Genomic DNA, 26,942 nt, shown 5'->3' with positions numbered 1-26,942 from the left:
CTCCCTCTCCTCTAGTCACACTGGCCTGCCTTTCTGTGAACAGATTAAGCACGATCTCACCTTTTGAATTTGATGTTCCCTCAGGTATCAGGAAAGCAGGTATCCATGTGGTTTTTTTCCCCCTCAGGGTTCTGCTGAAGTGTCACCTTATCAGAAAATCCTTTTTCTGGCCACCCTCTATAAATTAGCACCTAGCCTATCACTCCCTGTTCTTCTACCCTGCTTAATATCTCTTTATAGTACTTATCACCATCTGGCATTGTACACATAATGTACGTATGTGTATATATACACTAACATATAACATGTGTATGTATTTATTCCATGAGGACAGGTATTTGGTGTGTTTTGTTCACTATAAAACACAACCCCCAGAATAGTGCCTGGCACACAGTTGGCATTCAATAAATATTTGTTGAATTAATATTGATGAAATAGACAAAGAGAGGAGCGAAGAATGGCTCTGGGATTTGGAGCCTGAATAATGGTGCCACTTACTGAGGTAATATTGAGGGGTTTTTAAAATGAGGATTGGGATCCCCTCCTCCAAACCTCCTACCCTGAATTTCTTTGCGTATTGCGGATTGAGAGAAGTCCTTTCTCCCTCTTTGGCCAATGGAAGCCTGTGACAAGTCCAGACTCCTAGGGGTCTGAGCTCTCCTTTTCTTCCCATGGAGAGAGAGGGAAAAACTAGAGATAAACCAAACTGACTCTCAGTTCCTGAGACTGATGTGACATCGGTTTGATCTAAACCCCAAAACTGATGTTTGATTTGTTGTTGACTCTGTGTATGGTTTTGGACAAACAACTGGCCTCCCAGTTTAAGAGACAATCCCACAAAATGCTTTTTTTAGTGCAAAAAGAAAGAAAAAAAAAAAGAGCTACCATTTTCCTCATTCCTGCAGGTGCCCAACCAGGTTGACTTGTTGGAGTACATTTTCTGCATTCTTAATAGATAGCTAGCAGGAAACGCCTTGTACAGTCCCAGCTAGAGGGGCGGAAAGTAACAAGGAGGTGGGGGTACAAATTCTCAGCTCCTGCTTCCGCAAGCACTAAGCTGCTCTGAAGTGAGCCAGGCAGCTCTGGCCATCTTTTCCCAGCCATAGAATCAGGTGATGGTCCAGAATTAAGAGGTAAGAGAATCTGGGGATTTTTTCTGGGGAGGAGGAAAGAAACTTAACTGGGAAGAAATGGGGTAGTCATCAAATACTTTGCTCAATGAGATATAATCTGGTCCCCTTGGGGATTTTGTTCCAAGTTATTGATTTGACAAACCAACCCCTCTGACTTCCCACCCCACCCCAGAGTGCTAGGTACCATTTTGGAGAAGTGCGGTAAGTCCGTCCATGCAGGCAGATTATGGTAGAGTTCTGGCCAAAATGCTGGTTTGGGATTCTGTGCTCACAGATCTTTTTTTTCTTTCTTTCTTTCTTTCTTTCTTTCTTTCTTTCTTTCTTTCTTTCTTTCTTTCTTTCTTTCTTTCGTTCGTTCTTTTTTTTTTCAGAAGTGTGGGCAATATTTGAGGGAGCACTTTCTGTCTTTGTATCTTGTGAGATGGGAAAGTTGCAAACTGCCTGTTGTTTAGTAATTATGCTGTTCTGGCAGTACCACTGGTAAAACTTGACCTTGGGGTTTTGTCTACTACGAGTGGCTTTTGCTATAAGCCAGGCATTGATATGGGAACATCTTCTCTGGGAGACAGCCACCCTTTCTTTAGCCTCACTGACATCCCCTTCAATCCAACTGTGCAGCATCTCTTTCTCCTAAGCAAGACACACCCCAGCAATTAATTCATGAATGAAGAGACCTCTTATGGAGGGCTCATTTGAGGATGAAGCTTCTCATGTTTCTCCAGAGGTAGAGTGAGATGCAGTTCTTCATAGGACTATGCCAATGACAGTTCTCAGAATTTTAATATTCCTCAAATACAGTTTCTCTCCACTGTGGTCCAAGCGCAGCCCAGGGAGTTGCTTGTGAGTCGATCCAGAGAAGTAGCCTATGGCTTTCCTTTTGATTGTGTGAGGTGTGGTTGGGGAGGAAAAGAAGGGCATAGGTAGTACTTATTCAGTGAATACTGAATTTATTATTCAGGATGCCCAATTTCCCACGGACTGAGCTCTCCAAGGTGAAGGGGCTGAAACACCACCTCTGACTTTCTCCATCTCTAATATTTCCTGACTGTAGCCAGTTGGCCCGGGTCATCTGTGGATTCTACCCAAGGAGATTAAGCACGTGCTTCAGGGCCCTAATGTCCTTAGGGTCCTACCAGCTCCTTCCCATGTGGCTTCAAGGGGAGTTAGCAAAGAGAGATTGCAAGCTGTGTCAAGCCTGAACCTTGAGCAGTGGCCACTGGAAATTCTGAGAATGAGAGGGTGAATCCTCCAAAGGTCCTCACTGGCCCCTCCAGCAGCAGGCAGAGGCTTCAAGGAGAAGCCCCGAGGGAGCAGACGGAGTTGGGAGTTGCTGCCTGCGTTATCTGAAGGAAACCAGATGACTGGTTTAGGGTTCTGGCATGAGGCCCCCTAGGGATTAGGAGATAGATGGAAAGACTGAGGCCCATAGAGGAGAAGGTATTATTAAATCCAATGGATAGTCAATAAGGGATGGTGAAGGTAGGACAGACATTAACGCCAGAAAGACCTGGGTTGAAATCCCAGCTCTGCCACTCCCTAGTTGTGTAGCCTAGGCAGTCTATTTCACCTTCTTTAAGCCCCAGATTGCTCATCTGTAAAATGGGGATAACAATACCTAATTTGAGGATTATGGAGATTGGAGAAGATAGATGTGTAGTTTCTGGCACAGAGTAGGTGTTCTGTAAACTGTAGCTTTAAAAAAGTACTGCCTCCATGCTTCTCATTGCTTTATAATTCATAACACCTTGGTTTTTATTTCTATCCCTTCAAGTATCAGAATAGATCATGTACTTTTTTTTAAATAAAGGAATAATTTACCTACAGTGAAATGCATATGTCTTACGTGTAAAATTTGATGAGTTTTAACAAATTTATCCATTCATGTAGTAACCATCTCCCTCATCAAGATGCAGAACCTTTCCAACACCCCTGAGGGCTCCCTCATGCCCTTTCCTAGTCAATCGCTCAATCTCTACCCCACAGGCAACCACAGTTCTGAATTTCATCACCGCAGATTATTTGTGCTTGTTTCATGTATGTGAAATTGTACAATATGTGACCTTTAGTGTCTGGATTCTTTCACTCAACATGTTTTTGAGATTCATACATGCTGTTGTGTAGATTGGTAGTTTGTTTGTTCTTTGCTGAGTAACATTCCATTGTATAAATATGTCACAGATAGTTTATATATTCTCCTGGTGATAAACATGTGGGTATTTTCCATTTTTGGTTACTATGAAGAAAGCTGCTGTGAACATTCATGTACATGTCTTTGTGTGGACATAGTTTTTGTTTCTCTTGGCTATGTGTACCTAGAAGTGAGATTGCTGGGTCACACGATAAGAATATGTTTAACTTTATAAGAATCTACCAGTTTTTCAAAGCGTTTGTTCGCATGTTTTTGGAAAGTAAGGGTGCAATGGATTCGTTTTTGAGCTAGTACCTGTTTATGCTTAGCATGACTGTCAACCAGGGGAAACACTGGTTTCTTAACACCTACATTATGCTAGGTGCTAGGAATAAAGAAATGAATATGAAATTTTGTTCTCAAGGTCTCATAAACTAGAGAGAGAAAGAGACAGTCTATTAAACTCTAGTCATTTTCAATAAATTTACAAGAATGAATAGATCAAATCCATCTTTAGCCAGAGCACATGGCAAGTCAGATTCGTTGGTCAGAGGTAAAGAAGCATCCTGACAGGCTACTTCCCTAGTAAAGGAAGGCCACAGCATGTCTTGAAGGCCCACTGCATGCCAGGACCTGACCTGGATGCAAATAGACAGCCTCTGCCCACAAGGAACTCTCAGGGTAGGATATGATGATACCAATGATGGAACCCAAGTTTAGGGTAATTCAATACACAGCTATTGAGCATCTACTCTATTCCAGGCCCTGTTCTAGATACAAAAGATGTGCTGGGGAACAGAGCTGACAACCTTACAACCTTTCAGGAGGTTTCCACCAATGGTGACAACATTGGTGTAAAAATGTTTTTTTGTACTTCTGCATTTTGTTCAGAATATATCTGTTGGAGGCCTTATAGATGGTGTTGTTTGTAATTGCTAGTTTCTAAGATGGAATGCGGGTAGGCGCAGGACACAGGCTTACATAGATTAAGGCATCAGGGGAGTAGGAGAATTTGATGTGTTTACTTTGTGTGCAAGTGGTCAAGATAGAAAGCAATGCCTACTATTGAAATTGTCAAGCACCCACTGGATTGCCTGGTCAAGCTTTCCATGGGAGCCCATGCCTACAGGCAGTTCTGGGCCAACCTTGGCTCATTCGTTTAGGAGAAAGGCGCTTCCCCAGGAGGCAAGTTACTCTGCTATTTGGCCTCAGTGTCCTCCCACCTCCCCATTTCCTGATGCTCTCTTTAGTCAGGTTGTCTGATCATTCTCATTTGTAAGAGAAGGCTCCTTCTCAGCACTTCATGGAGATTTGTTGTGTTGTCCCTTGAAGACTGATTAGACAAGGCTTCCCAACAGCATTGTCATTGACCTTTAGAAGCTATGTGGCTCCCTGAGGCCCCAGTGAGCATGTGTACTTGGTGGGAGCAAATCGCTTGCCCCCGAGGATACTGCTCACCCAAACCACAGCCAAGCCACTTGGTAAAATAGTGCCAGTGACATTTTGCCTTTGGTCCACAGCTATCACCTGTGTCACTCACTCACAATGGAAGAAATGAAGAAGACTGACATCCGGATGCCCAAAGGCAAGCAGAAGCCTATAAAGACAGAATGGAATTCCCGGTGTGTCCTTTTCACCTACTTCCAAGGGGACATCAGCAGTGTTGTGGATGAGCACTTCTCCAGAGCTCTGAGCAATATCAAGAGCCCCCAGGAACTGACCCCCTCGAGTCAGAGTGAAGGTGTGATGCTGAAGAACGGTGAGCATGTCGGGAGGGAGGAAGTTGGGATTCCCTATCAAGGCTGCCACGGACACACCAGTTCTTTGATGTACTTGACACACTTGAACACATATATGTTTGCTAAAGGCAAGTTGCTCTGACTAGTGAGAAGCCACACCCCTTCCTAGAAGTTTAACGTCAAAATGGGGCTGCCATCTACTGCTCCAACCTCACCTCCCCAGCACTGTCCTCCAGAAACCGGCTTCCTTCTGTCCTTCATGTTCGCTCTGATTTCTTTCTGGCCTTTGCACAAACTGTTCCTTTTCTGCAAAACTCTTCCTTCCCTTCTCCTAATTAACCCACATTCATCCTAAGATCACTTCTTTAGGGCAGCTTTCCCTGACCACCCACACCCCCAAGCATTCAAATATCCTATTACAGATTCTCCTGCCATTCTTTAAGCACTTGTCACAGTTGCAGTTTTCACACCTGTATAATTATTTGACTATTGCATACTCCTCCATTAAATGAAAGTTCTGTGAGGGCAAGGACCATTGCTGATTTTGCTCAATATCGTGTTTCCAGCATCTAGAAACAGTGACTGTGATATACGGGACAACCAACAAGGATTTGTTGAATGAGTAAATGAACATACAAATATGCAAATTTGTGAGCACTTTATCTAGGTACAAAGAACCTTGAAATTTCCATAAAATACTAAAACATAGATTAGAATCTTGCTGAATAAGCCATTAGAACAGAAGTATGTTGCGATAGTTTTTAAATGTTGATAATATTAGCATTTTATATAATTTATTTCTATAAATGGAGTGTTCCCAGTTGTAGACAGGTGGTTTTGAAAAGTTTTGAAATCAAAGCTAGCTGGGCGTGATGGTTCACACCTGTAATTCCAGCACTTTGGGAGGCCAAGGCAGGAGGATCACTTGAGGTCAGGAGTTTGAGACCAACCTGGCCAACATAGTGAGACCCTGTCTCTACAAAAAAATTTAAAGAAATTATTCAGGTGTGGTGGTTCATACCTGTATCTTCAGCTACTAAGAAGGGTGATGCAGGAGAATCACTTGAGCCTGGGAGGTTGAGGCTGCAGTGGGCCAGGATTGCACAACTGTACTCCAGCCTGAGTGACAAAGCAAGACCCTGTCTCAAAAGAAAAAAAAAAATTAAAGCTACTGGAAAAAAAAAATGAAGTTTAATGTAAAAATGGGTGCTGTTTAATCAAATTAGTTCACCTATTTTATTATTTCCTCAGTGATGTTAAATGCTGGGTTTACTGCTCAGCACACAATGAAGCTCCAAGCTATTTACTGTTATCATTATCAGTATTTTTCTTCTTGTTCTGTTTTTTAGAGACAGGTTCTCACTCTGTTGCCCAGGCTGGAATGTGGTGGCGCGATCACAACTCACTGCAGCCATGAATGCCTGGGCTCATGAAATTTTCCCGCCTTAGCCTCGCAAATAGCTAGAATTACAGGTATGCGCCACCACACCCAGCTAATTTTTTAAATTTTTTTTTGTAGAGACAGGATCTCGCTATGTTGCCCAGGCAGGTCTCAGATTCCTGACCTCGAGCAATCCTCCCACTTCAGCCTTCCAAAGTGCTGGTATTACAGGTGTGAACCACCACACCCAGCTAGTATTATTATCACTATTATTATTACTATGGCCTGATGCGGCAGTAACACCAATGCATCCATGAAAAGAAAACACATGTCCCATGTAGGTGCTCCCAGCCTCTTCTCAACTAATAGTGGATGGTTTGGTGAGCAAGGGCAGGGGCCAGAGGGAAGCAGATGAATAATCTTGCCACATCCCTTTCCCACCTTTCACAGGGCCAGGTGTGTCTATTTGGTAATTGTTAAGAAATAAACAGTCGTACATCTCAAAGCAGTTACTTGAAGAGAACTAAGTCAAAATGTGCACAACAAAATATCCAGGTTTGAAGGAAGCCTTAAACATCACACTAGCAGGGGCTGTAGTATGACTTTCATGGGCCCTGGACACTTTTGTCTTCATGGACCTCCTTCCTCCTCAAAAACATTAAAAGTTACATTTTTTGACTGCATTGGTATAAAGATGAATATAATCCAAGCTGGGTTCGTGTTTTAAATATATTCAGTATCATTGTCATATTCATTTTTTCTTCTAATTTTAAAACATTTTTGTGGGCCCCTAAAACTATTAATGGGCCCTAGGCACTGTACCTCCTGTGCCTAATGGAGAAGTCACCTTTGCCAGCTGGATGCGACTCAAAATGGATCCCTTTACCTTTTTGAAAAGTGAGCAAATAGATCAGGGTCTGGTGGATTTCAAGATCTCTTTATTGGTGTTGCTGACTGCACATGTTGAATGACTTGCTCCCATTGGAAGACATACGTACCTCCAAGTGAGGGCCTTTGTGTAAAGTGGACAAGTGGGGCCTCTGCCTGTAGGCAAAGAGCTCCCCTGTTTCCAGATGCCATCATTCTGGCTTTGCTTTTTGGGACTGGAGAGGGAGTTGATGTGTACCTGATGTATTCATCTTTGCAGAATTTACTTCTCTCTTAGAAATTACTTTTGCAGTCAATCAATGCGGTTTTCTCACAGAATCTTGTGCGTTAAATAAACATGTGGAAGGGCAGGAGGTAGCAGCAGATACTAAAGGAAATGATGTGGACCTTGCTGTTAAAATGGGCAGGAGGGGGTGGGTGGGGAGTGAGGAGGTGATGTCTAAGAGTGTGCTGAATAATCACAGCAGGAGCAAGAATGACCGTGGTCTTGACTCACATGGGGGATTGACATGTGGTAAGAGCTGAGAAATGTGGTGTGTGGGAATCAGAAGATCTAACTGGCTCCTTGAAAGTATCAAAATCCCAGGCAGTTAATACACAGGCAAGTATACTGACTGGCTATTTGACTCTGATTTATTTCTGAACACATTGGCTTGGATTCATTATAATCATTCCCTTGTAAGCACCACCAAGCCATGGTCTCACTTCCTCTATTCTACTTGCCTGGTAAAACCCAAGCTGGGATAAAACCAGCTCTTGGCCTATTGCACCATTTCTTTGCTTCATTTTGCAGCAAAACTCAAAAGTGGTATTTATGTGTACTCTGTCCTTTCCTCCCATGCTCTCTAGACTCCATTCCCCTCATGCTTTCAACCTCATCACTCCTTGAAATCGCTCTTATCAAGGTTACCCCGTGACCTCCACTTTCCAAATCCAGTGGTCCCTATCTGTCCTCATCTGATTTGACCTATCACAACATTTGCTGCAGAAGATTGCTCTCTCCTCGTGAAAATACCTACTTCGCTTACAGTCAGCCCATAACATTATGCTTTCTTGGTTTTCTTCCTGCCTCCCTGGTTACTATTTCTTCTCAGTCTCCTTTGCTATATGTCCTTCTCTCTCCAACTTCTAAACATTTCAGGGCCCCAGTACTCAGGTCCCAGACAACTCCTTTCTCTATCTATACTTACTCTCTTGGTCCTAAATGCCATCTATATGTTGATCAATTCCAAATGCATATCTGCAACCCAGAATGGATTTCAGACCTGCCTCTCTAACTGCCTACTTGATCTTCACTTAACATGTCTAATAGGAAACTCAAACAAAATAGCTTCCAAACTGAATAAACTCTTAATTTCCCCCTCAACCTGCTCTGCCCACAGTCTTTCCCATCTCAATAAATGGGAGCTCCATCCTTCCAATTCCTTGAAGTCATGCTTAACACCTCTCTGTCTCACACCCCACATCCAATCCTTTTGGAAATTGTGTAAGTTCTATCTTCAAAATATCCAAGATCTGACTGCGTCCCCTCACCTCCGCTATCACCTGGGTCCTAGAAGCTATCATCGCCCCCCACTGAATTGCTGCAGTCCCCTCCTAATTGGTCTCACTGCTTCTTCCTTTCCTCTCCTTCAGTCTATTCTTAGGAGGGCAGTCAGAATGGTAGCATTAAAATGAAAGTCACACCCTAGCACTCTTCTGTTTAAAACCCTCTGACAGCTTCCCATGTCACTTGGAATCATATCCAAAGTCTATAATGGGGCCCTGCCTCATCTGGGCCCCCGTTGTCTTTCTGATCTCATATCTTACCACTTTCTGCCTCACCCGCTCCAGTCGAGGCTCCTTGGTATTCATAAACTATGCCAGCGACAATCCTGCCTCAGGCCTGCCCTTTGCACATGGTCTCTCCTATCCCTGGAATGCTCTTTCCCCAGATACCTGCATGGCTTCACCTTTCTCCATTCAAGTCTCCACCTGGATGTCACCACTTCAAACAATCCTTGTCTGAGCAATCTATTTAAAAAATGAAAGCCCCCACCGTCTCATGTCTGTCTTCTTACCCTGCTTCATTTTTCTTCTTAGCATTTGTCACTTGACAAATGCTAAGAAGAAATATATATAAATACACATTATATGTTGTATTTCTTTTCTCGACTCCTCTCTCCCCTTACCCTCTGAGCTCCGTGGCAGTAGGGAGTCAATCTGTTAACTGCTGCTTTGTAAGTACCTAGTACAATGCCTGACACATGGAGGCACTCAATACATACGGCTTGAATGAATGAAATTATGATTTTGATCACAAGGTGTTGATCCTACAGATGGGAGTCACCGTAGAGAGGGGGTATGGTGTGGTATACAGCTTTAGAACCACTCAGCGTGGGCCCAAGCCAGCTCCATCACTTACTAACAGTGTGATCTCCAGACATATCACTTTACCGCTCTGTGCCTCAGTTTCCTCATCTCTAAAATGGAATATTATTGAATTATAGGACAGTGCTTGCAAGGATTCAAGGAGATAATGCATGTCAAGTGGCACATAGTAAGTGTAATGTAGTCCAAGGCTTGAGTTGAGTTTTTGAACAACTAAGATAGATATGAGGACCTGTGTTCAAAACACCAGGTTCACAGAGCAGCAGGCCTCTCCCATAAGCCTCCAGGTTTTCAGGGGGTTCTGTTGCATGGCTGCCATAGAGTTTCCTGTGCCTTCTGACTTCACCTTGTATCCTTCTGTGAAGCCCCTGCCCGCTAAGGGAAGTTGGGCATGGCCCTGTTTCTTGCCCTAGCCAGCCTTCACAGGCCAGATAGAGAGGTGGCTTGCTTCTCCATCTTCCTTCTTGGTTGTTACATTTTCCCTATAAGAACCCCACAAATCCCTTGACTGTGGAGATGTTGTCTCCCTCACAGAGTGTGGTGTGGGCTAGGCAAATATTTGTCCACTGATTGAGCAAATGAAGGAAAAACTGCCTCCCTCAAAGCCTCTCTTATCACCACTAGGAGTCAAGTTTCTCATAAGCTCTGCTGCCTCAGGGGAGGGCCCCATGAAAGGCTTCCAGTCCCACAGAGGTTCTCACTGGAGGTGTTATATGACATACATATGGCTTTGAAAATGGTGGGAAATCTTTCAAGTGGCCTTTCATTACTGACTGTTAGTATCCTCTCAACCCCTACAGGCCAGCACCAGGCCGTCCAGCCCAGCTAGGCCATTCCAAGGAGAACAGGCTCCCATTCATGGGCTCCCGTGGCCAACTCGCCCACATTCTAAGGGCTGTCTGTTGAGCCAAATGTGCAAAGCCCAAACACAGAGACCCGTGTGGCTAGGAAATGCCGTCGAATTTCCTAGCTTCTCTTCGCCAATCAATGTTATGTTTTTGTTTACTTATGTATAATTTATACTGGCTGTACTTCAGAAAAGAAAACACAAATTGAAGGTATCTTTGAATTATCTCCCTATTAAAAGGACATTGGGAATTTTAGAATCAGTAACTAGAGAAGCTTCAGTAACTATAGTTTGTAGGGGGCATGGTCCTGGTACGTATGCTACCCTGTGTTCTTCCTGTCCTGTCCCCAGCCCCAGTCCTGAGGCCAGCCTCAGGCCTGGCAACATTGCTCCAGGGCTGCTGAGAGAAGGTGAGAGGGTATATACGTGGGCACTCAGAGGTCTTTTATAGCCAGTCTCAAAGGATCCAGCCTCCTTCTCTCTCCCCTCCCATCTGCTATAATCAGTGAGGGTAGGGAAGAAATGCTGGCTTAAAAAAAAAAAAGTGTAAATATCTATGTGAGAAATAGTCATGCTAGTTGTTTATGGCCCTTGTGAATATTGACAGTTTCCTGTCTTCCATTCTCGTAAGGAAAAGGAATCTATCTGCACAAACATATATGGAGCTCCCAGCAAATACCAGACACCACACTAAAATTAGTGCATTTTACTTCAGTCCACAAAATCTACTGTGATTTATAAAGTGCAAAGACAAGCAAATTGAACCTATGGTGTTAGAACACAGGATATGGTTACCTTTTGGGGGTGTTGTGACTGAAAGGGGGTACAGTGTGCTTCTGGGGTGGTAGTCAGGTTCTGTTACTCTAGCTGGGTGCTCATTACCCAGTTTATGAAAATTCCCCCAGCTGCACACTTCCATTTGTGCATTTTTCTGCATGTTGGTTGTGCTTCACAAATCCGTTTTGCAATGGATATTATTATCCTTATTTTACAGAGCAGGAAACTGCAGCCCAGAGAAGGTAAGTGCCTAGAGATGGGTCACACAGCCAGTGAGTGATAAAGATTGAAACCCAAGTCCATCGATCTCCAGAGTCAGTCTCTTGACTACCCCATTTTCTTGCCTTTGTACACTCTGACAATGCCCCAGCAAGAGGATTTAATACCTATAAGGACTATCGCTAATAATGTGTATAATGGCTAACACTTTTTGAACACTGTCTGTTGCTAGGGTCTGTCACGTGGATTATCTCATTGAATCTTCACACCAACTCTACTGGTTAACTCTATGTCCATTTTCCTGATGAGGAAACTGAGGCTCAGACAGTCGAGTGACTTGCCCAAGATCTCACAGCTAATATGGGGAGTCTATAGTATTTGCCGGCAGATGGAATTGATTTCAGATCTTAGCCACTCAATATTTCAAATACTAGCTCATATTCTGTATTTGATCTCTATTTTCAGTTGGGAAAAGGAACCTGGATATTCATCCAAAGACTAGGCACCCCAGGGAGGCAGCTCTGAAAGAGGGGGAGGAACTGAGAGGCCCCCCTGGTGCCCTGGAACAGGACAATCTCCTTGAAGCTGTCCTTCCACCTCCGGTGTTATTTTGACCTCAGTTAATGCAAACAATATGCTTTTTGTACCTGGGGGTGAATGAATGAAGTGCAAGTGCCACCAGCAAAGAGAGCAGAGAGGGAAAGTCAATGTATACAGATCATGCAGGTCAAAGGTTGGACTTTCATAGTGCAAAATGTGCATGTGTTCAGAGGACTCTTGGTTTCAACTTCATCATAAGATGAGATTTGTAGCCCACGCGTGGTGGCTCACCCCTGTAATCCCAGCACTTTGGGAGGGCCAGGCATTCAAAACCAGCCTGGGCAACACAGAGAGACCCCGTCTCTACAAAAAAATTTAAAAATTGTATAGGTGCGGTGGCTCACACCTGTATTTCCAGCTACTCAGGAGGCTGAGGCCAAGGCAGGAGGATCGCTTGAGCCTGGGGAAACTGAGGCTGCAGTGAGCTATGATCTTGTCAGTACACTCCAGCCTGGGAGACAGTGAGACCCTGTCAAAAAAAAACCCGCAGAATTTGCATTAAAAGATGCAGAAAGAGGGAGAAGAGAAGGAAGGAAAGAAGAAAGGATAGACAGAAGGAAATCAGGCAATCATGGATTAGTCATTCACAGCTGTGACTTGTGTTTTGGGCGCTTCATGGGTCAAGTGGTTTAAGTTTTTGCTTAAAACATAATTTTTACTATTTACAAACATAAAATATACAAAATATACTCATTTTTGGAAATTTAGAAAACATAGATAAGCATTCAGGAAACAAAAACCACATGTGCATCCATGTACGTGTACTAATTTTTACAACATGACATCATTTTGCACCTAATGGGTTGTAACTTGCTTTTTAAAAAAATTCAACAATGTCATATCCACTTCTCCATGCCATTAAATGTTCTACTACAACATCATTTTAATGGTTCAAGAGTATCGTTTTATAGATGTACCAAATTTATTAAAATTTTTGAATATTTAGGTTGTTGCTAATTTTTCGCTATATTATACAAAGCACTTTGAACATCCTTGTAGGTTCATTTTTACATGCATCATTGACTATATCCTTAAAATAAATTGCTACAAGTGGAATGCTTGGGTCAAAGAGTATACAAAAATTTTAGGGTTTTGATATATACCGACAAATTTCCTCCTAGAAGTGTTATGCCAATCTGCCAGACCTCCAACCCAAGGAATATGTGAAAGTACCCAGCTCATTGCATTCTTTGCAATATTGGGGAGGCATAGTTGGTAGGAGCATGAGGTTTGGAATCAGACACCTCTACCATTTGCTAGCTGTGTGGCCTTAGACAAGTCACTTTAACCATTCTGGGTCTCGATTTTCTCATCTGGGTTGCTGTGGTGATCATGTGAGATCATGTATGCAGAGTGCTAAGTAAAGTGCCTGGCCCACAGTGCGTACTCTATAAACAAAAACTATTCTATATTTACAAATTGTTCCTGCCCATCTCTGATGTGTTATTCCCTGGGAATGGCCACAGACTGAGCAAAGACTTCTGAAATCCCTCTTTTATAACCAGTATCTGCTCCAGCCTCCAAACCGGCCCTGAAGTGCTGCTGCTGCCTCTGCTGCTGTTATGGGCCCCTTGGCTCAGTCCTTTCTGCCCCTCCCTTCTCCAGCACTAGGTGACTGTTGGCAGGGAGGATTCTCAGGCCTCATACAATAATGACCGTCTTGCTTTTTTTCATGTTGATTATGCTGAGTGTTGCAAACCAGTAAAGAAACCCAGAGTGGGTTTCTAAACTGAAATGATTAATAATAACAGCAGCAACAGCTACCACTTATTGAGTGCCAAATGTGTACCAGGTACTGTGCTAAACCTTTTACGTGGATTGTCTCATTCAATCGCATAACGGTCTCAGAGGTGGGAAGGGACTTGCTCAGTGTCACACAGCTAGGAAGTGGCAGATCTGGGATTGGATTCCAAGCCTCTCCGACTTCAAAGTCTGTGCTTTTAACCACTTTCATCCTGCTCTCTTCGATTTAGAAAGGTTCAGTGGGGAAGGGGGTATGTGTGGGGTGTGTGTGTGTGTGTGCGCATGTTTGTGTTTATGAGTGTGTACATGTTTGCAATTGTGCATATATATGTGTGTTTGTGTGTAAACATGCGTGTACACTCATTAGAATAATACTTTTTCAGGGCCACTATGTGCTAGGCACTGTGCAAGTTCTTGGGGACATAATGGTGAACAAAAGAGAAATGATCTCAGCTCTCGCCAAGCTTACTAAATGATAAAGAAGACCAATAGTGAATGAATGAATGTAAGAATTAAGAAATAAATAAATTACTATATTACTGCCATGAAGGAAATAGGGTGCAGTCACAGAAAGTAACAGGGTCACGAACTTTAGATTGGAGGTTGAGGGAAGGCCTTTCTGAAAGGGCGACATTTAAGTTTGTATGTTGAAAAACTAATCTGGAATAGGAAGCCAGGGCCTCCATGCAAGGACAAAGTGGAGGGAAGGTACTCTGGAATGGAGGCAAATTCATAAATGCCTGAAGATGTTTTCTAGAGTGTTCTGGAGATCCCAAAAGTGTATATGGGTGGAAATGTGTGGTGCCTCTAGGTATGCTTGGAAGGCAGGGGGAATGGCCTGCCAGTTTCACCCAAAAAGGGCAGTGTAGGAAATGGAGACCAGCTCTCTCTGGATAGGTCTTGTCTCAGGATCAACAGCATCAGTAATTCTAGAGGGATGAATGGGACTAAGAGGTAGGGTCTAGATGCCCAGGGTTGAAGTAAGTGGAGTGGAAGCCATTTGTATTCCTGCTGAAAGAAAAATCCTAGCCTGCCCCATGTATCCCTGCGTCAGGGTGTTGCTCAGCTGCTCTCCACTCATTCGTGTGGTCAGGGGTTTGCGAAGGCAGCAAATTCTGCCCTGGGGCTCCCTCTCTCACTTCTAGAGGTAACTAATAGGGAGCACATGGATTAAAAAAAGTCACCAGGGTCACTTCTAGTAGCAGCAGCAGCCTTGAGTCAGTGCACGTTTGTAGTTTAAGAGGACTTTACCCATCCACAGGGTAGGTGGGAGTGGCTGCTGGAGCAGTTGGCCCAAGAGGCCCGAGAAAGAGAGGCCCACTCAAATCCAGGGTCTCCACTCCGTGGGCCACTGACTTCCAAGCCTAATCTGGAATGATGGGTTTCCCCAGGCCACCCAAGGCCCTCTGATGGGTCACTGTGAACTTGGGGTTAAGACACCCGGTGCATGCCCACAAGCTCCCATCTAAACTGTGCTCTGGGGCACCCAGTGACCATATAGGACTTTGGACTGTGGCACACCAACCCACTTCCCTTAACATTTCAGAGAATTCTAGAAAGGAAGCAGTTAAGGGAAATAGTCAAAACATTCTGGGGCTCTGCTTTCCACATTTCAAGCATTCAGCCCCTAAGTCATATGTATGAGATCTGTAAGGCCTGTTCAGATGGAAACTACCTAGTTGTCAGGGGCTACGCTTTGTTTCTAATTTGTGCTTAGGACATGAAGTACCCTCATTCAATATGAAACACAGACTGTGATTACACCAAATTAGCTTAATCACTCTCTTTGTGCACTGAATTGCTTCTGGCCTGGAGATACCAATTTTCAGAAGTAGCATTCACCCTCACCAAAACAAATCTTAATATATTGTCTTGCCTTTGGTTTCATAAGAAGGGCCAACCATCCCCCATCACTCACTGTGAATGGTGTGAGATGCTGGGGAGAATGTCTGTGCCGTGAGGACTTGGATTTCTGTTCCTATCCTTTGTGTTACACTGAGTGATGGCACTCCAGTAACACTGTGCAGGCCTCTCAGAATTTTTTATCTTGTACACAATCCAGTCAAACTAAACATTCAAGAGAGCTAGGAGAGGTTTGTATGGGAAATAGGACCAGTGTCCCAGACAGCCTCTCCAGCTGGCCAATCTTCCTTTGTCTCCACACCCACCCTCTCTCCATTATCTTGGATAGATGATAGGCTCCAGGGTTTAAGAACTGTCTGGAAGAGCTCTTTCCCTCCTCCCTTCTTGCCTGAGTAGGTGTTGAGAATGGGGAAAACATTCATCCTTGTCCTGAGCTATCCTGGACATTTGAGATCTCAGATTCGGCGGCTATCATAGGCACAATAAGAATAGTGTGTATGGAACCAAAGGACACTCCATCCCTCTTAACCAATCCACATGAACTTTGCAAGAAGAATCTAAGTCACCTCTTGACCCTCAGAATTCTGCTTTTGCAAAATGGGGTCCAAGCAACTACTTCCCTCCCCATTACTTATCGCTCCAGCTCACTTCCCTACTTGGCTAATCTGTTTTTGCTACCTTGGCTCAGTCTCTTAACATCCCTGTGCCTCATATTACTCTGGAAAATGTGGTTTTAACTCCTAGAGTTGTGTGAGTGACCAGCACAGTTCTGTGGAGTCCCCCTATTTAGTGTATTTAAAACACCAGCTATAAAATAAAGCTAGATGATAGCAGCAACCAAACACAAATCAAGCACGTTTACTTCTAGAAAAGTATCCTTAAGGAGCGAATTGGATCCAGGAGCAAAGGTATCTATACAAAGATGCTCATTGTAATGCTGTTAACATAATAGAAAACAATGGAAATAACCAAGCAGTGCACAAATATGACATTTGTTAGTTATATTACTGCTTTACCATGGACTACTTACTGTACAGCACTTTAAAAAGCTGGGGTTTGGCCCTTCTTCCTTCCTTCCTTCCTTCCTTCCTTCCTTCCTTCCTTCTTTCCCTCCCTCCCTTCTTTCTCTTTCTTTCTTTTCTTTCTTTCTCTCTGTCTCTTCCTTTCTTTCCTTTCTTTCCCTTCTTTCCCTTCTTTTCTTTCTTTCTTTCTTTCTTTTCTTTCTTTCTTTCTCTCTCTCTCTCTCTCTCTCTCTTTCTTTCTCTCTTTTTCTTTTTTTCTTTCTTACTGAGTCTCACTCTGTTGCCCAGACTGGAGTACAGTGGTGCAATCTCGGCTCACTGCAGCATCTGCCTCCTGGGCACAAGCAACTCTCCTGCCTTAGTCTCCCAAGTAGCTGGGACTACAGGTGTGTACTACCACACCCAGCTAAGTTTTGTATTTTTAGTAGAGTTGTAGTTTCACCATATTGGCCAGGCTGGTCTTGAACTCCTGGCTTCAAGTGATCCGCCCACCTCAGCCTCCCAAAGAGCTGGGATTACAGGCATGAGCCACAATGCCTGGCCTATTCATTTCTATAGGAGGCTTTTCATGATATTTTAATGAAACAAAAATGGCTTGAATAACAATATATGTTGAGAAAACAATGCATACATGAATAGAAACCAGTCCTAGAAACAGTACACCTACAGAGGACAATGGCTGTTTCTGGATATTATCATTAGGATGATTTTATTTTAGCTTTTCTTATTTCCTTCAAGTTAAAAATAAATAGAGTATTTATTTTAAAAAATCTACATCCATTTTGAAAACAATAAACACCTAACATGTCTTCTAAATCTTTCCTTCTCAGATGACAGCATGTCTCCAAATCAGTGGCGTTACTCTTCTCCGTGGACAAAGCCACAGCCAGAAGTACCTGTCACAAACCGTGCCGCCAACTGCAACTTGCATGTGCCTAGTCCCATGGCTGTGAATCAGTTCTCACCATCCCTGGCTAGGAGGGCCTCTGTTCGGCCTGGGGAGCTGTGGCATTTCTCCTCCCTGGCCGGCACCAGCTCCTTAGAGCCTGGCTACTCTCATGCTTTCCCTGCTCGGCACCTGGTTCCAGAGCCCCAGCCTGATGGGAAACGTGAGCCTCTCCTAAGTCTCCTCCAGCAAGACAGATGCCTAGCCCGTCCTCAGGAACCTGCCGCCAGGGAGAATGGCAACCCTGGCCAGGCAGCTGGAAGCACAGGGTTGCTCTTCAACATGCCTCCCGGCTCAGTTCACTGTAAGGAAATGCCTACAGATACTTGGAGGGGTGCCCCTGATTGGTTGTGGTTGAGAGTGAGTTGGCATGAGATCAGGTGCCAAGACTAATTGCTGCCACTCTGGACATAGGGCTGCTGAGGGATGGAATGTTCTGCTTAAATGTTCCATATATCTTCACTAGGCTTCATTGACATTCACAGTTTAATAGCTAAAGGGTTACATAGATAGCTAGCCAGATGGACTTGGCCCGAAGTACTCACCCTAGCCCGTCAACTTGGCCTTACCTTAGAAAAATGATGGGCTGCTGTCTAATACCGTAGGGTCCTATGTTTACCTCATTGGGAGCAATTAAATAAGCCATTTGCAAAACAGAACTCTGTGATGTACCTTGTAGCCTCCAAACAGGTTGGCAACTTGCAGTGATGTCAGGCTCCAGGCAAACAACAAGGGCAAGCTATACCAACCATCTGCTGCACACATTAAAATTCAAAGCGACTGTAGAGGCAGCCTCATTGCTGCTTGGAGACCTAACAGTGGCTGGCTGTCCTCGGCTTGCTCCTGCACTCTGGGATCCTCCTGCTTGGTATCCCTTGAGTTCCTACTCCCTGACCACCACCCCTCCCCTGAACTAAAAACACCCTTAAGGCTCACTCACTTTTTCATTCACTCATTCACCCAGCAAATATTTAATTAGCGCCTACCAGATGCAAAATATCCATCAGAAAACAAGGCTCCCTTCTTTGTAAAAGAACGGGGAAGAATTGGCATTAATTATACTTCCACCAAAAAATCAACCTACTCTGTTGCAAGATTTGCCTTTCATATGAAACACTTATAAATATATATATTTTATAGTTTCATGGAACCAAGTCTGCAACCTCTGTCATTCTGTACTTTGGACGAATTTTCTTTTGCAGCTTCCTTGTCCATACATAGTGTGGTTCTAGTGTTCCATGCCTGAAAGAAATTACTAGAAGCTGTCTTTACACTGAACTAAGCATATAGTAAACAAAGGGCCTGTTCAGCATAGCCTACCTAAGTCAGGCACTGTGTTCTATTCTAATGTGGCAAACAAATTTCCCATTAAAATACCACTCTGTCATTTCCAGAATTTGATTAGGAATGTACTTAAGGAGTAAATCATAGAAGTGTCATGCTTGGGAAACCTGTGAAATTTCCTACCCCTCTACTCTTTTTCAAAAGTCCTTTCCTATTGGATTCACAGGGAAAATTAGGCCAACTGTGCTTGTGTATATGCTGTGCATACACACAGCAGAGCCCTGTTTCAACAGTTGGTTAGAACACAGATGGCTGAAATCATCACCTTCCAAACATAGCAACTCTTTACAGTTCAAATCCGATTCAGCAAATATTTAGTGAGCATCTACTGTAAGCCAGGCACATCATGGTGAAACTATAATGCAGGCAATTGTCCTATTCCTGAAATCTCAAGACACGTTCACCAACAAATGGTTATCACCAAAGTCTTCATGCTCTACTCATGTTGACATCAGTTGTATTAATTGGTGACTGGCAGTCCAGGATCTGTTGAGGAAGTCAGTGACCCTTAATCAGGAACACTGCCTTGGAAGATGGTGGACCTTAAAAACAGAAGCTTCTCTGTTTTTGTAGCATCTGATAAGAGAGAATATGCCAGATATTCATAAACTTAGGACCAGGCAATGTGAGGCCCCTGGGATGCTACTGGGCACTTTCTAACCTAGTCCTAGAAATTTCAGTTCCAATAATGTTTTTTTCTTCTTTTCTAGATAAGAAACTGTATATGTCTCGTGGATCTGCCAGTACCAGCCTTCCAAATGAAAGTAGGTATCTGGTCCAGCCTTTGATGGTGTGTGTCTGTATCCTGAGAACGAACTTGAGGAATAAGGCTTCTGTCTACTACTGGAGACACTGATAGTGTAAAACCCAGAGTCTTCGGTAATGGACGGGAGCCTTATTTCTATCACTCAGTGTTTTCATAGATAGAATTTGTTTCATTTTAGCCTCAAAAAAGAGTGTATGCGCTTCTTATCTTGTAAAATTTTATTTTGCTATAGAAGTAACTGCCCTTAGTTTCTTTTTTCTTTTCTTTCTTTTTTTTTTTTTTTAACCTGAGCTGGACTTAACTGAAGTAGCCAAGGTGACTCAGAAAAATTAAGAAATTCATGAGGATGAGGATTTGCTTGCTGTGTCCCAGATGTTCAGTTGTCAGCCTAGTACACAGGGCCATCCCAGGACTCTGCAGTCAGGGAAAATGTCAACTAAGGCGTGAGGGCAGGACTCTGAGCTCCACACTCAATTTGAAAGTGGTGTCAGTAGGAACTTACAAAAGAGGACAATCTGGGTGGAATGACATGAGGATCTTCATGACCTGGGTTCAGGGTTCAAATGTCAGCTTTATTATTTACTTGCTTCAGGAACCTGGTCACATGTCTTAACCGCTTCATGCCTCAGTTGCTTCATTTGTCAAATAAGCATAAAATAGTGCCCACCTCATAGGGTGAGGTGTGAGGAGTAAATGAAATAATGTATACCAATGCTTAGAATAATGGCTGGCACATTATTCTAAGCATTGGCATACATTAAACCATCAAGAAGTCTTTTTTGGAGGGCATCCTGTGTGCCCCAAGCTGTGCTCTGTGTGCTGTGTTTAAGAGAGGACTCAAGCTGGATGTGGTGCCTCACACATGTAATCCCAGCACTTTGTGAGGCCAAGACGGGAGGACCACTTGAGCCCAGGAGTTAGAGACCAGCCTGGGCAACATAGCAAGACCCCCATCTCCATAAAATATAAAAATAGAGAGGATCCAAAGGAAAAGCCACTACCACAACCCCTGATCTCAGGCATTTGACAGTCTGGTGTGAAGTAGGGGTGAGGGCAATCTATAGACCCCACTAGAATGTCAACCCCATAAGGACAGAGACTTTGAGAGGTATACCACTGTATCCCTAGCACCTGGCACAGACGTATACAAATTTGTTGAATAAATGAATGAGTGAATGCTGGAAACAATAAAAGAGCATTTAACAAGGAAACAGTAAGAAAATGTAGTAATGCAGTAAAAATTATTCCAATGTAGTAAAAATTATTCTGTTTGATGCCCTTGTGTAAGAGACAAACAAACAAAACAAAAACCAACCCTGGTGATTCATTGGCCATGCCTCCGTGAGGAGATTCATTTAGAGCTGGTTCAAAAGCCTTAGCATGGCCAAGGCAGACATCACGTAAGTCCCTGCTCAAGGAAATGAGCTCTGCTGGCCTCCTAACTTATGAAAGGCAAGGATTGTGGTGTTTCTTGAGTACTTGTTAATAGTTTCTACATTTATTTATTGTGAGTCTCAGAATTACTGATAACTTGATGCTTACAATTGTTCATAGACTAAAACTAACAGCAACAACAACATGTACTGGGTGTTGACCATGAGCCACATACCACATACTCCATCTTGCTTAGTCCCCACCATGACCTTGTGAGGTGTATATGAATATGTCCTAGGTGCTTTACTCAACTGATATTCAGCAAATAGTGATTGAATGAATGAATATCCCCATTTTATAGATGAGGAAACTGGATCTCAAAAAGGTGAAAGGACTTACCTTAAGTCACAGCAGCAAGTGGCAGATGCAGTATTATCTCTTTGCTCTCACAGTGTCATAAAATTATCAAAAACAATTCCAAGTTAAATGAAGTGTACAACAGTGAAAATTAGTCACTGGTGAGATTATTTTACCACAAATGAGTTCACTGTCTATCTGGGGCAAGGGTACTATCCTAAAATAAAGGAAGGGGGATGCAGAAGGCTCAGAAAGCAAGCAAAAGAGCAAAGAAAAATATGCCTTAGGGAAAGGGGGTAGGGGACGATCTTCTCTTGCAGAGAGTAGTTGAGGAAAGGTGGCTATGCCAACAGGCCCAAGTCCGTCCTTCTACCACTGTGGCCCCAGGCAGAGGGAGGTAGCATGGAGCTGAGAGGAAGAGAAGGGACTTCCTAGGGCTCCAAGAAAAAGGACAATGGAACCCAGCAAAGCCCATGCTCTTAAGCATGACACCAGTCTTCCAATCTTGCCTGATGGTACGAACCACCTGGGGAGCTTGTTCATTGCCCAGATCCTGCTCCCTCACTTCCTGGGGGAGTAGATTTGGCATGAGACTCAGTTGGCTCTTCATGTTTTATTCTTTTTTTTTTTTTTTTTTTTTTTTTGAGACAGAGTTTTGCTTTTATGGCCCAGGCTGGAGTGCAATGGTTCAATTTCGGCTCACTGCAACCTCTGCCTCCCAGGTTCAAGCAATTCTCCTGCCTCAGTCTCCCAAGTATCTGGGATTACAGGCTCCTGCCACCATGCCTGGCTAATTTTTTGTATTTTTAGTAGAAACGGGGTTTCACCATGTTGGTCAGGCTGGTCTTGAACTCCTGAACTCAGGTGATCTGCCCAACTTGGCCTCCCAAAGTGCTGGGATTACAGGCATGAGCCACCTCACCTAGCCTCATGTCTTATTCTTTATATAATTTATATTAACCTCATTTCGAAGTGAACTACATGAACCTTTCAGTGGAGATTTAGGTTGTTCTGAAAGATTTCCTATGTGAGGCTCCAGAAAAATATTTGTCAAGGAAGGGAGGCAGAGTCTCCTCCTGCCCCTCCAACATGGCCCTAGTCCCCTCATGTGGGCTGTCATGCATCTATGAAGCAAGTGCATATGGAGCAGAAGAGTCATCAGAGCCTGAAGGGTAGTCAGAGAGACCTTGGAGAAAGACATTCTGGAGGTGACTCTCACAAATGTTGGTCAAAAGTTTTAGTGAATTTGATTTTATCTTTTGGTCAGTAGAAATAGATGCTGGTTATGTATTGCTTCAATGGCTACAAATCATAACAACAGTTGATATTGCTGATTGCCAGACACAGGACTATAATATACATTGGAGATATAACAGTGAATAAAATTGTCTTGGTCCCTGCCCTCATAGAGTTAATAGTTTCGTGGGGAAGACATGCCCACCCCCAAAGGGAAAATACAAAATATTTGCAAGTTATGATAAGTGGAGTGAGGAAAACACATGAAGTGTTGAAATAGGGGGAAATGGGGGCCAACTTTAGATAAAGTGTTCAAGGGAGGCCTTTCTGAGGAAGTGACGTATGATCAGGGACCTGAATGAAGTGAGAGAGCCAGCTCTGGGAAGAATTAGGGTGGAGATAGAGGGAGGTGGAGGAAACTGTCCCTGCAAAAGCCCGAGATGTGTGTGAAGAATGGAAAAAAGAAAAGACCAGGGTGACAGGAGTGGAGTGAGAAAAGAGAGAGTGTGGTATGAGACAAAGCTGGAGAGGTAGGCAGGGGCCAGGTGGTGCAGGGGCCTTATGGGTAACATTGGGAATTGAGATTTCATATTCTAAGTGACTTTGTGAGCCATGGAAGGATTTTACGTGTGATCTAATTTGCATCTGATAAGATCACAAAAGCTGTTCTGTAGAGGACACATTGGAGAGGGAAGAATGAAAACAAAGAGGCAAGAAGCATGAGAGGATGATAGCCTGGATTAGGTGGCAACAGCAGAGATAGGGGTATTTGAGATCTATTTGGGAAGGTTAGCTCTTAGGACTTGGTAATGGATTAAATAGGAATGGCAAAGAAAGGGGGAAGAATCCAGGTTATCTCCTAGGATTCCTGTTTGAGCAAATGGATAGGAGAACACAACTGTTTTGACCATGTCAAGTCTGAGGTGCCTGTAAGACATCCAAGTGGATATACCTTTTAAACAGTTGTATATGTAAGTGAAGAAAGTCTGGGTAAACATTTGGGATGTATATTAGTCCTGTGCATAAGTGGTATTTAAGGCCATTGGATGTGATCACCTAGGCAGAGGATGTAGACATACAAGAGAGGAGAGCCACAGAAAGAGGCCTGGAGGGTGCCAATATTTAGAGACTGGGGACATGAGGAACCATTGTAGGAGACTAAAAAGATGTAGCCAATGTGATAAGAGAAGAACCAGGGCAGTGTGGTATATAACAGAAGCTAAAAGAGGAGAATGTTTCAAAACAGAAGGAGTGATCTACTGTGTTAAAGGCTGTGGAAAGATCAAATAAAAGAAGGTCAAATAAGGAGAAATTCCCTTTGGATGTGGCATCAGAGATTTTTGTAGCCTTGTTAAGAGCAGTTTTCATTATGTGATGTAGACAGAAGCCAGATTGAAGTGGGTTGAAGAGTGAACCGGAGATGAGAAAGTGGAAATAGTAAATTCAAGGAGCTTCTTAGAGAAATTTAACATTGAAATGATAAAGAGAGAAAAGGTATTAGCTAAAGAGGCTAATGGGGTTTGAGAAGGTCTTTTTTTAAAAAGGCAAATATTAGAGCCTCTTTGCATGATAATGGGAATGATCCAATATAGGAGGATGAAGATAACTTGAGGGGTGAAATCATTGAGAAGACAGAAGGGACATGTAGAAGCATTGACCTTTCATAAGAACAGGGACTGTTCTGTCATTGAAAGTATACAAAAGAAAGCTAATAAGGACACAGACAAAAACTGATTTTCAGGCTTGCTTGTGAGGACACTAAAAAGTACTAATCTAATGATTTCTATTTTCTCAATCAACTGTGGAGCAAGACAGCAAGAGTGTGGGATATTTAAAGAGAGTGAGAAAGTTTGAAAAAGTCTTCTTGGGCATTGGGAAAGCAAGCCTGATAGTAAACAAACATAAGTAGGATTTCTGGGTGGTGATCTGAAGTCCAAGCTCATGAATTTGAAGTGTGAACTCTCAGCTGGGTTGTGCAATTTTCATCAGTGATGTTAGGTTAGTGTAATGTACAGAGAAGGCAAATGGGGACGCTCATCTAGGGGTGAGGTTGTGGCAAGAGAGCATGAAGGATAGAGAATAAGGAAAAGGAGTCGAGGGTGTTTGCAAGTTAGTGATTATAACAACAGAACGTGGTGTCTAAGCTGCACAGAGAAGGAAATGGAGGCAGATGGACATTGACAGGATGTCAATGGAAATGGAGGTTGATGGATTGGAGGTTATGTGAAAACACGGTGATAAGACTACTTAAGCCAGTGACATGGGAGGTGGCTAGAGAGTAGATGTTTGAAATTGAGATCACAAGGGTCCCCTGTGTGGATGATAAGAAAGTCTAGGGTGTGACCATGGGAATGGGTGGTTGAGGTAGAGTGAAGCACAAGGTTATTAGAAATGAAGAGAGTGACAAAAATCATGGCAGCGAAGCAAAATAAGAACCAATAGCTACTGGCAACACAGGTTCTGCTTTTATCTTCATTCACAGATGGGAAAGTTAAGGCTTAAGAGGTTAAGTGACTCGTCCAAAGTCAAAGTGAGTGCCAGAGTCAGTTTTCAGTGACTTCAATTTCCTTAGTCTTACCCACCAAGCTAAGGTGCAGTTTGACCATGCAATAATTTGACTCTACCACATATAGACACATTGCCTTTTTAACAAAATAATAGTAAACATTTATCGAGCATTTGTGTGCCAGTCACTGTTCTAACCCCTTTATATGTATTTAACTCACTTAATCCTCACTAGAATCTTAGGAGGTAGCTTTTATTAATATCCCCATTTGACATGAGTAAAGTGGAGGACAGATAGGCTAGGTAACTTGCCCAAGGTCACACAGATAGGCAGTGGTAAGCCGGGACTCAAACCTGGGTTCACAAGACCCCAGAGTCAGCTCATGCTTATTCTGTTTTTCAGGAAGCCAGTCTCCAGAGATAAGAAAATATCTGTTCTTTTATTGAACTTCAGTTTGAAGAGAATTCTTTTTTCCAACGTGCTTATGATTTTCTACTATGAATCTACAGGGTCTAGAGACATCACTGTCTTTTTCTTGGTTTTCTTTTCTCTTTCTAGGTGTTGAATCAGGAGCAAGTATATGCCCTTCCTAAAATTGTGCACATCTCTTCTTTGGCACCTATGCCCTATGGCAAGGCTTTTCAAACTTAAGTGAATTCTCAGCATATATAAATGATTAAGGGCGCTGTTCTGAGATGGGAGCATAGAGGCCCACCTGCTTGTTCTTCTCACTCCTCACTGCACCCATGACCCTATTACTTAGAAATCAGACTCCTCTCATGCTCCCCCAGCAGGGTCCTTCTAATCAAGACTGATCACAAAATATCCTATGGGGTCGTCCCACTTTTCCAACTGAATGGAGATCACAGGAACAGCTTGAAGCTTTCCAGCCTGAGCCAGAGCCAGACTGTGACCAACTTCACTCTTGCCTCTACCAAAAGCAAAATGAAAATAGGGTGGGAAAGACCCAATGAGAATAGGTTGAGGCTGTGGGTTTCCTACATTTTCAGTCTGAAAAGAAGCTGAAAAGTCTCAGTCTTGTCCTGATGAATTACATACTTTCACTTGAAAACTTTGGTTTCTCAGTCCTAACAAAGTGACGCCCAAATGCAATTGTTGAGAAATCTGAGAACTTACTTATTGGGAATTGAGTAAACTGCTCATCACAAGTTGGGCCTGTGGCTGGAACAGAACTTATTCTGCATCCAGAGCATTTTTTGGATGCAGTTCCATGAGTTTCTGCCTTCCCTTCCTCTGAGGTTGAAGACTCTGGTATCTGACATCCCACAGGTGTTCATCTGCACCCTGGAGGAGACTCACAGCCTTCCACAGGGGCCTAACTGGCTTTCATTAACCATGTAACTTCTCCTTTAGCTCTTTCAGAGTTAGAGACACCTGGGAAATACTCGCTTACACCACCAAACCACTGGGGCCACCCACATCGATACCTGCAGCATCTTTAGTCAAGTTGGAGGAGAAAGACAACACTTGGTCTAAGACACGGCAGCAGGACATCCCTGCAGATTGTTCCAGATAAAAATGAAAGCTGCTCAAACCCACTTGCCTCCCCAATCTGTTAAACAGCTTCGTGTTTAGTATGAGCTCAGTACTTGCCCTGTGAAAATCCCAGAAGCCCCCGCTATCAATGTTCCCCAGCCACACCCTGCTTGCTCCTGTGTAACAGCTCAGCTGATGAATAATAA

General features: G+C 43.4%; 1 protein-coding gene across 1 annotated transcript; it reads left to right on the top strand.

Moving 5' to 3' along the window:
* The first annotated feature begins 1,026 nt into the window (after positions 1 to 1,026).
* On the top strand, positions 1,027 to 26,942 carry LOC105481372 (vestigial like family member 1). Its single transcript, XM_011740904.2, has 5 exons — positions 1,027 to 1,133; positions 4,782 to 5,020; positions 17,541 to 17,960; positions 19,711 to 19,764; positions 26,614 to 26,942. Exons 2-5 carry the CDS (start codon positions 4,807 to 4,809, stop codon positions 26,700 to 26,702), a joined length of 777 nt encoding a protein of 258 aa, XP_011739206.1. The 5' UTR covers positions 1,027 to 1,133; positions 4,782 to 4,806; the 3' UTR covers positions 26,703 to 26,942.

The sequence above is a fragment of the Macaca nemestrina genome, chromosome X, assembly GCF_043159975.1.
Source record: "Macaca nemestrina isolate mMacNem1 chromosome X, mMacNem.hap1, whole genome shotgun sequence".
Lineage (NCBI taxonomy): Eukaryota > Metazoa > Chordata > Mammalia > Primates > Cercopithecidae > Macaca > Macaca nemestrina.
The sequence above is the reverse complement of the archived record's forward strand: the minus strand, read 5'-3'. Positions and strand labels throughout refer to the sequence as shown.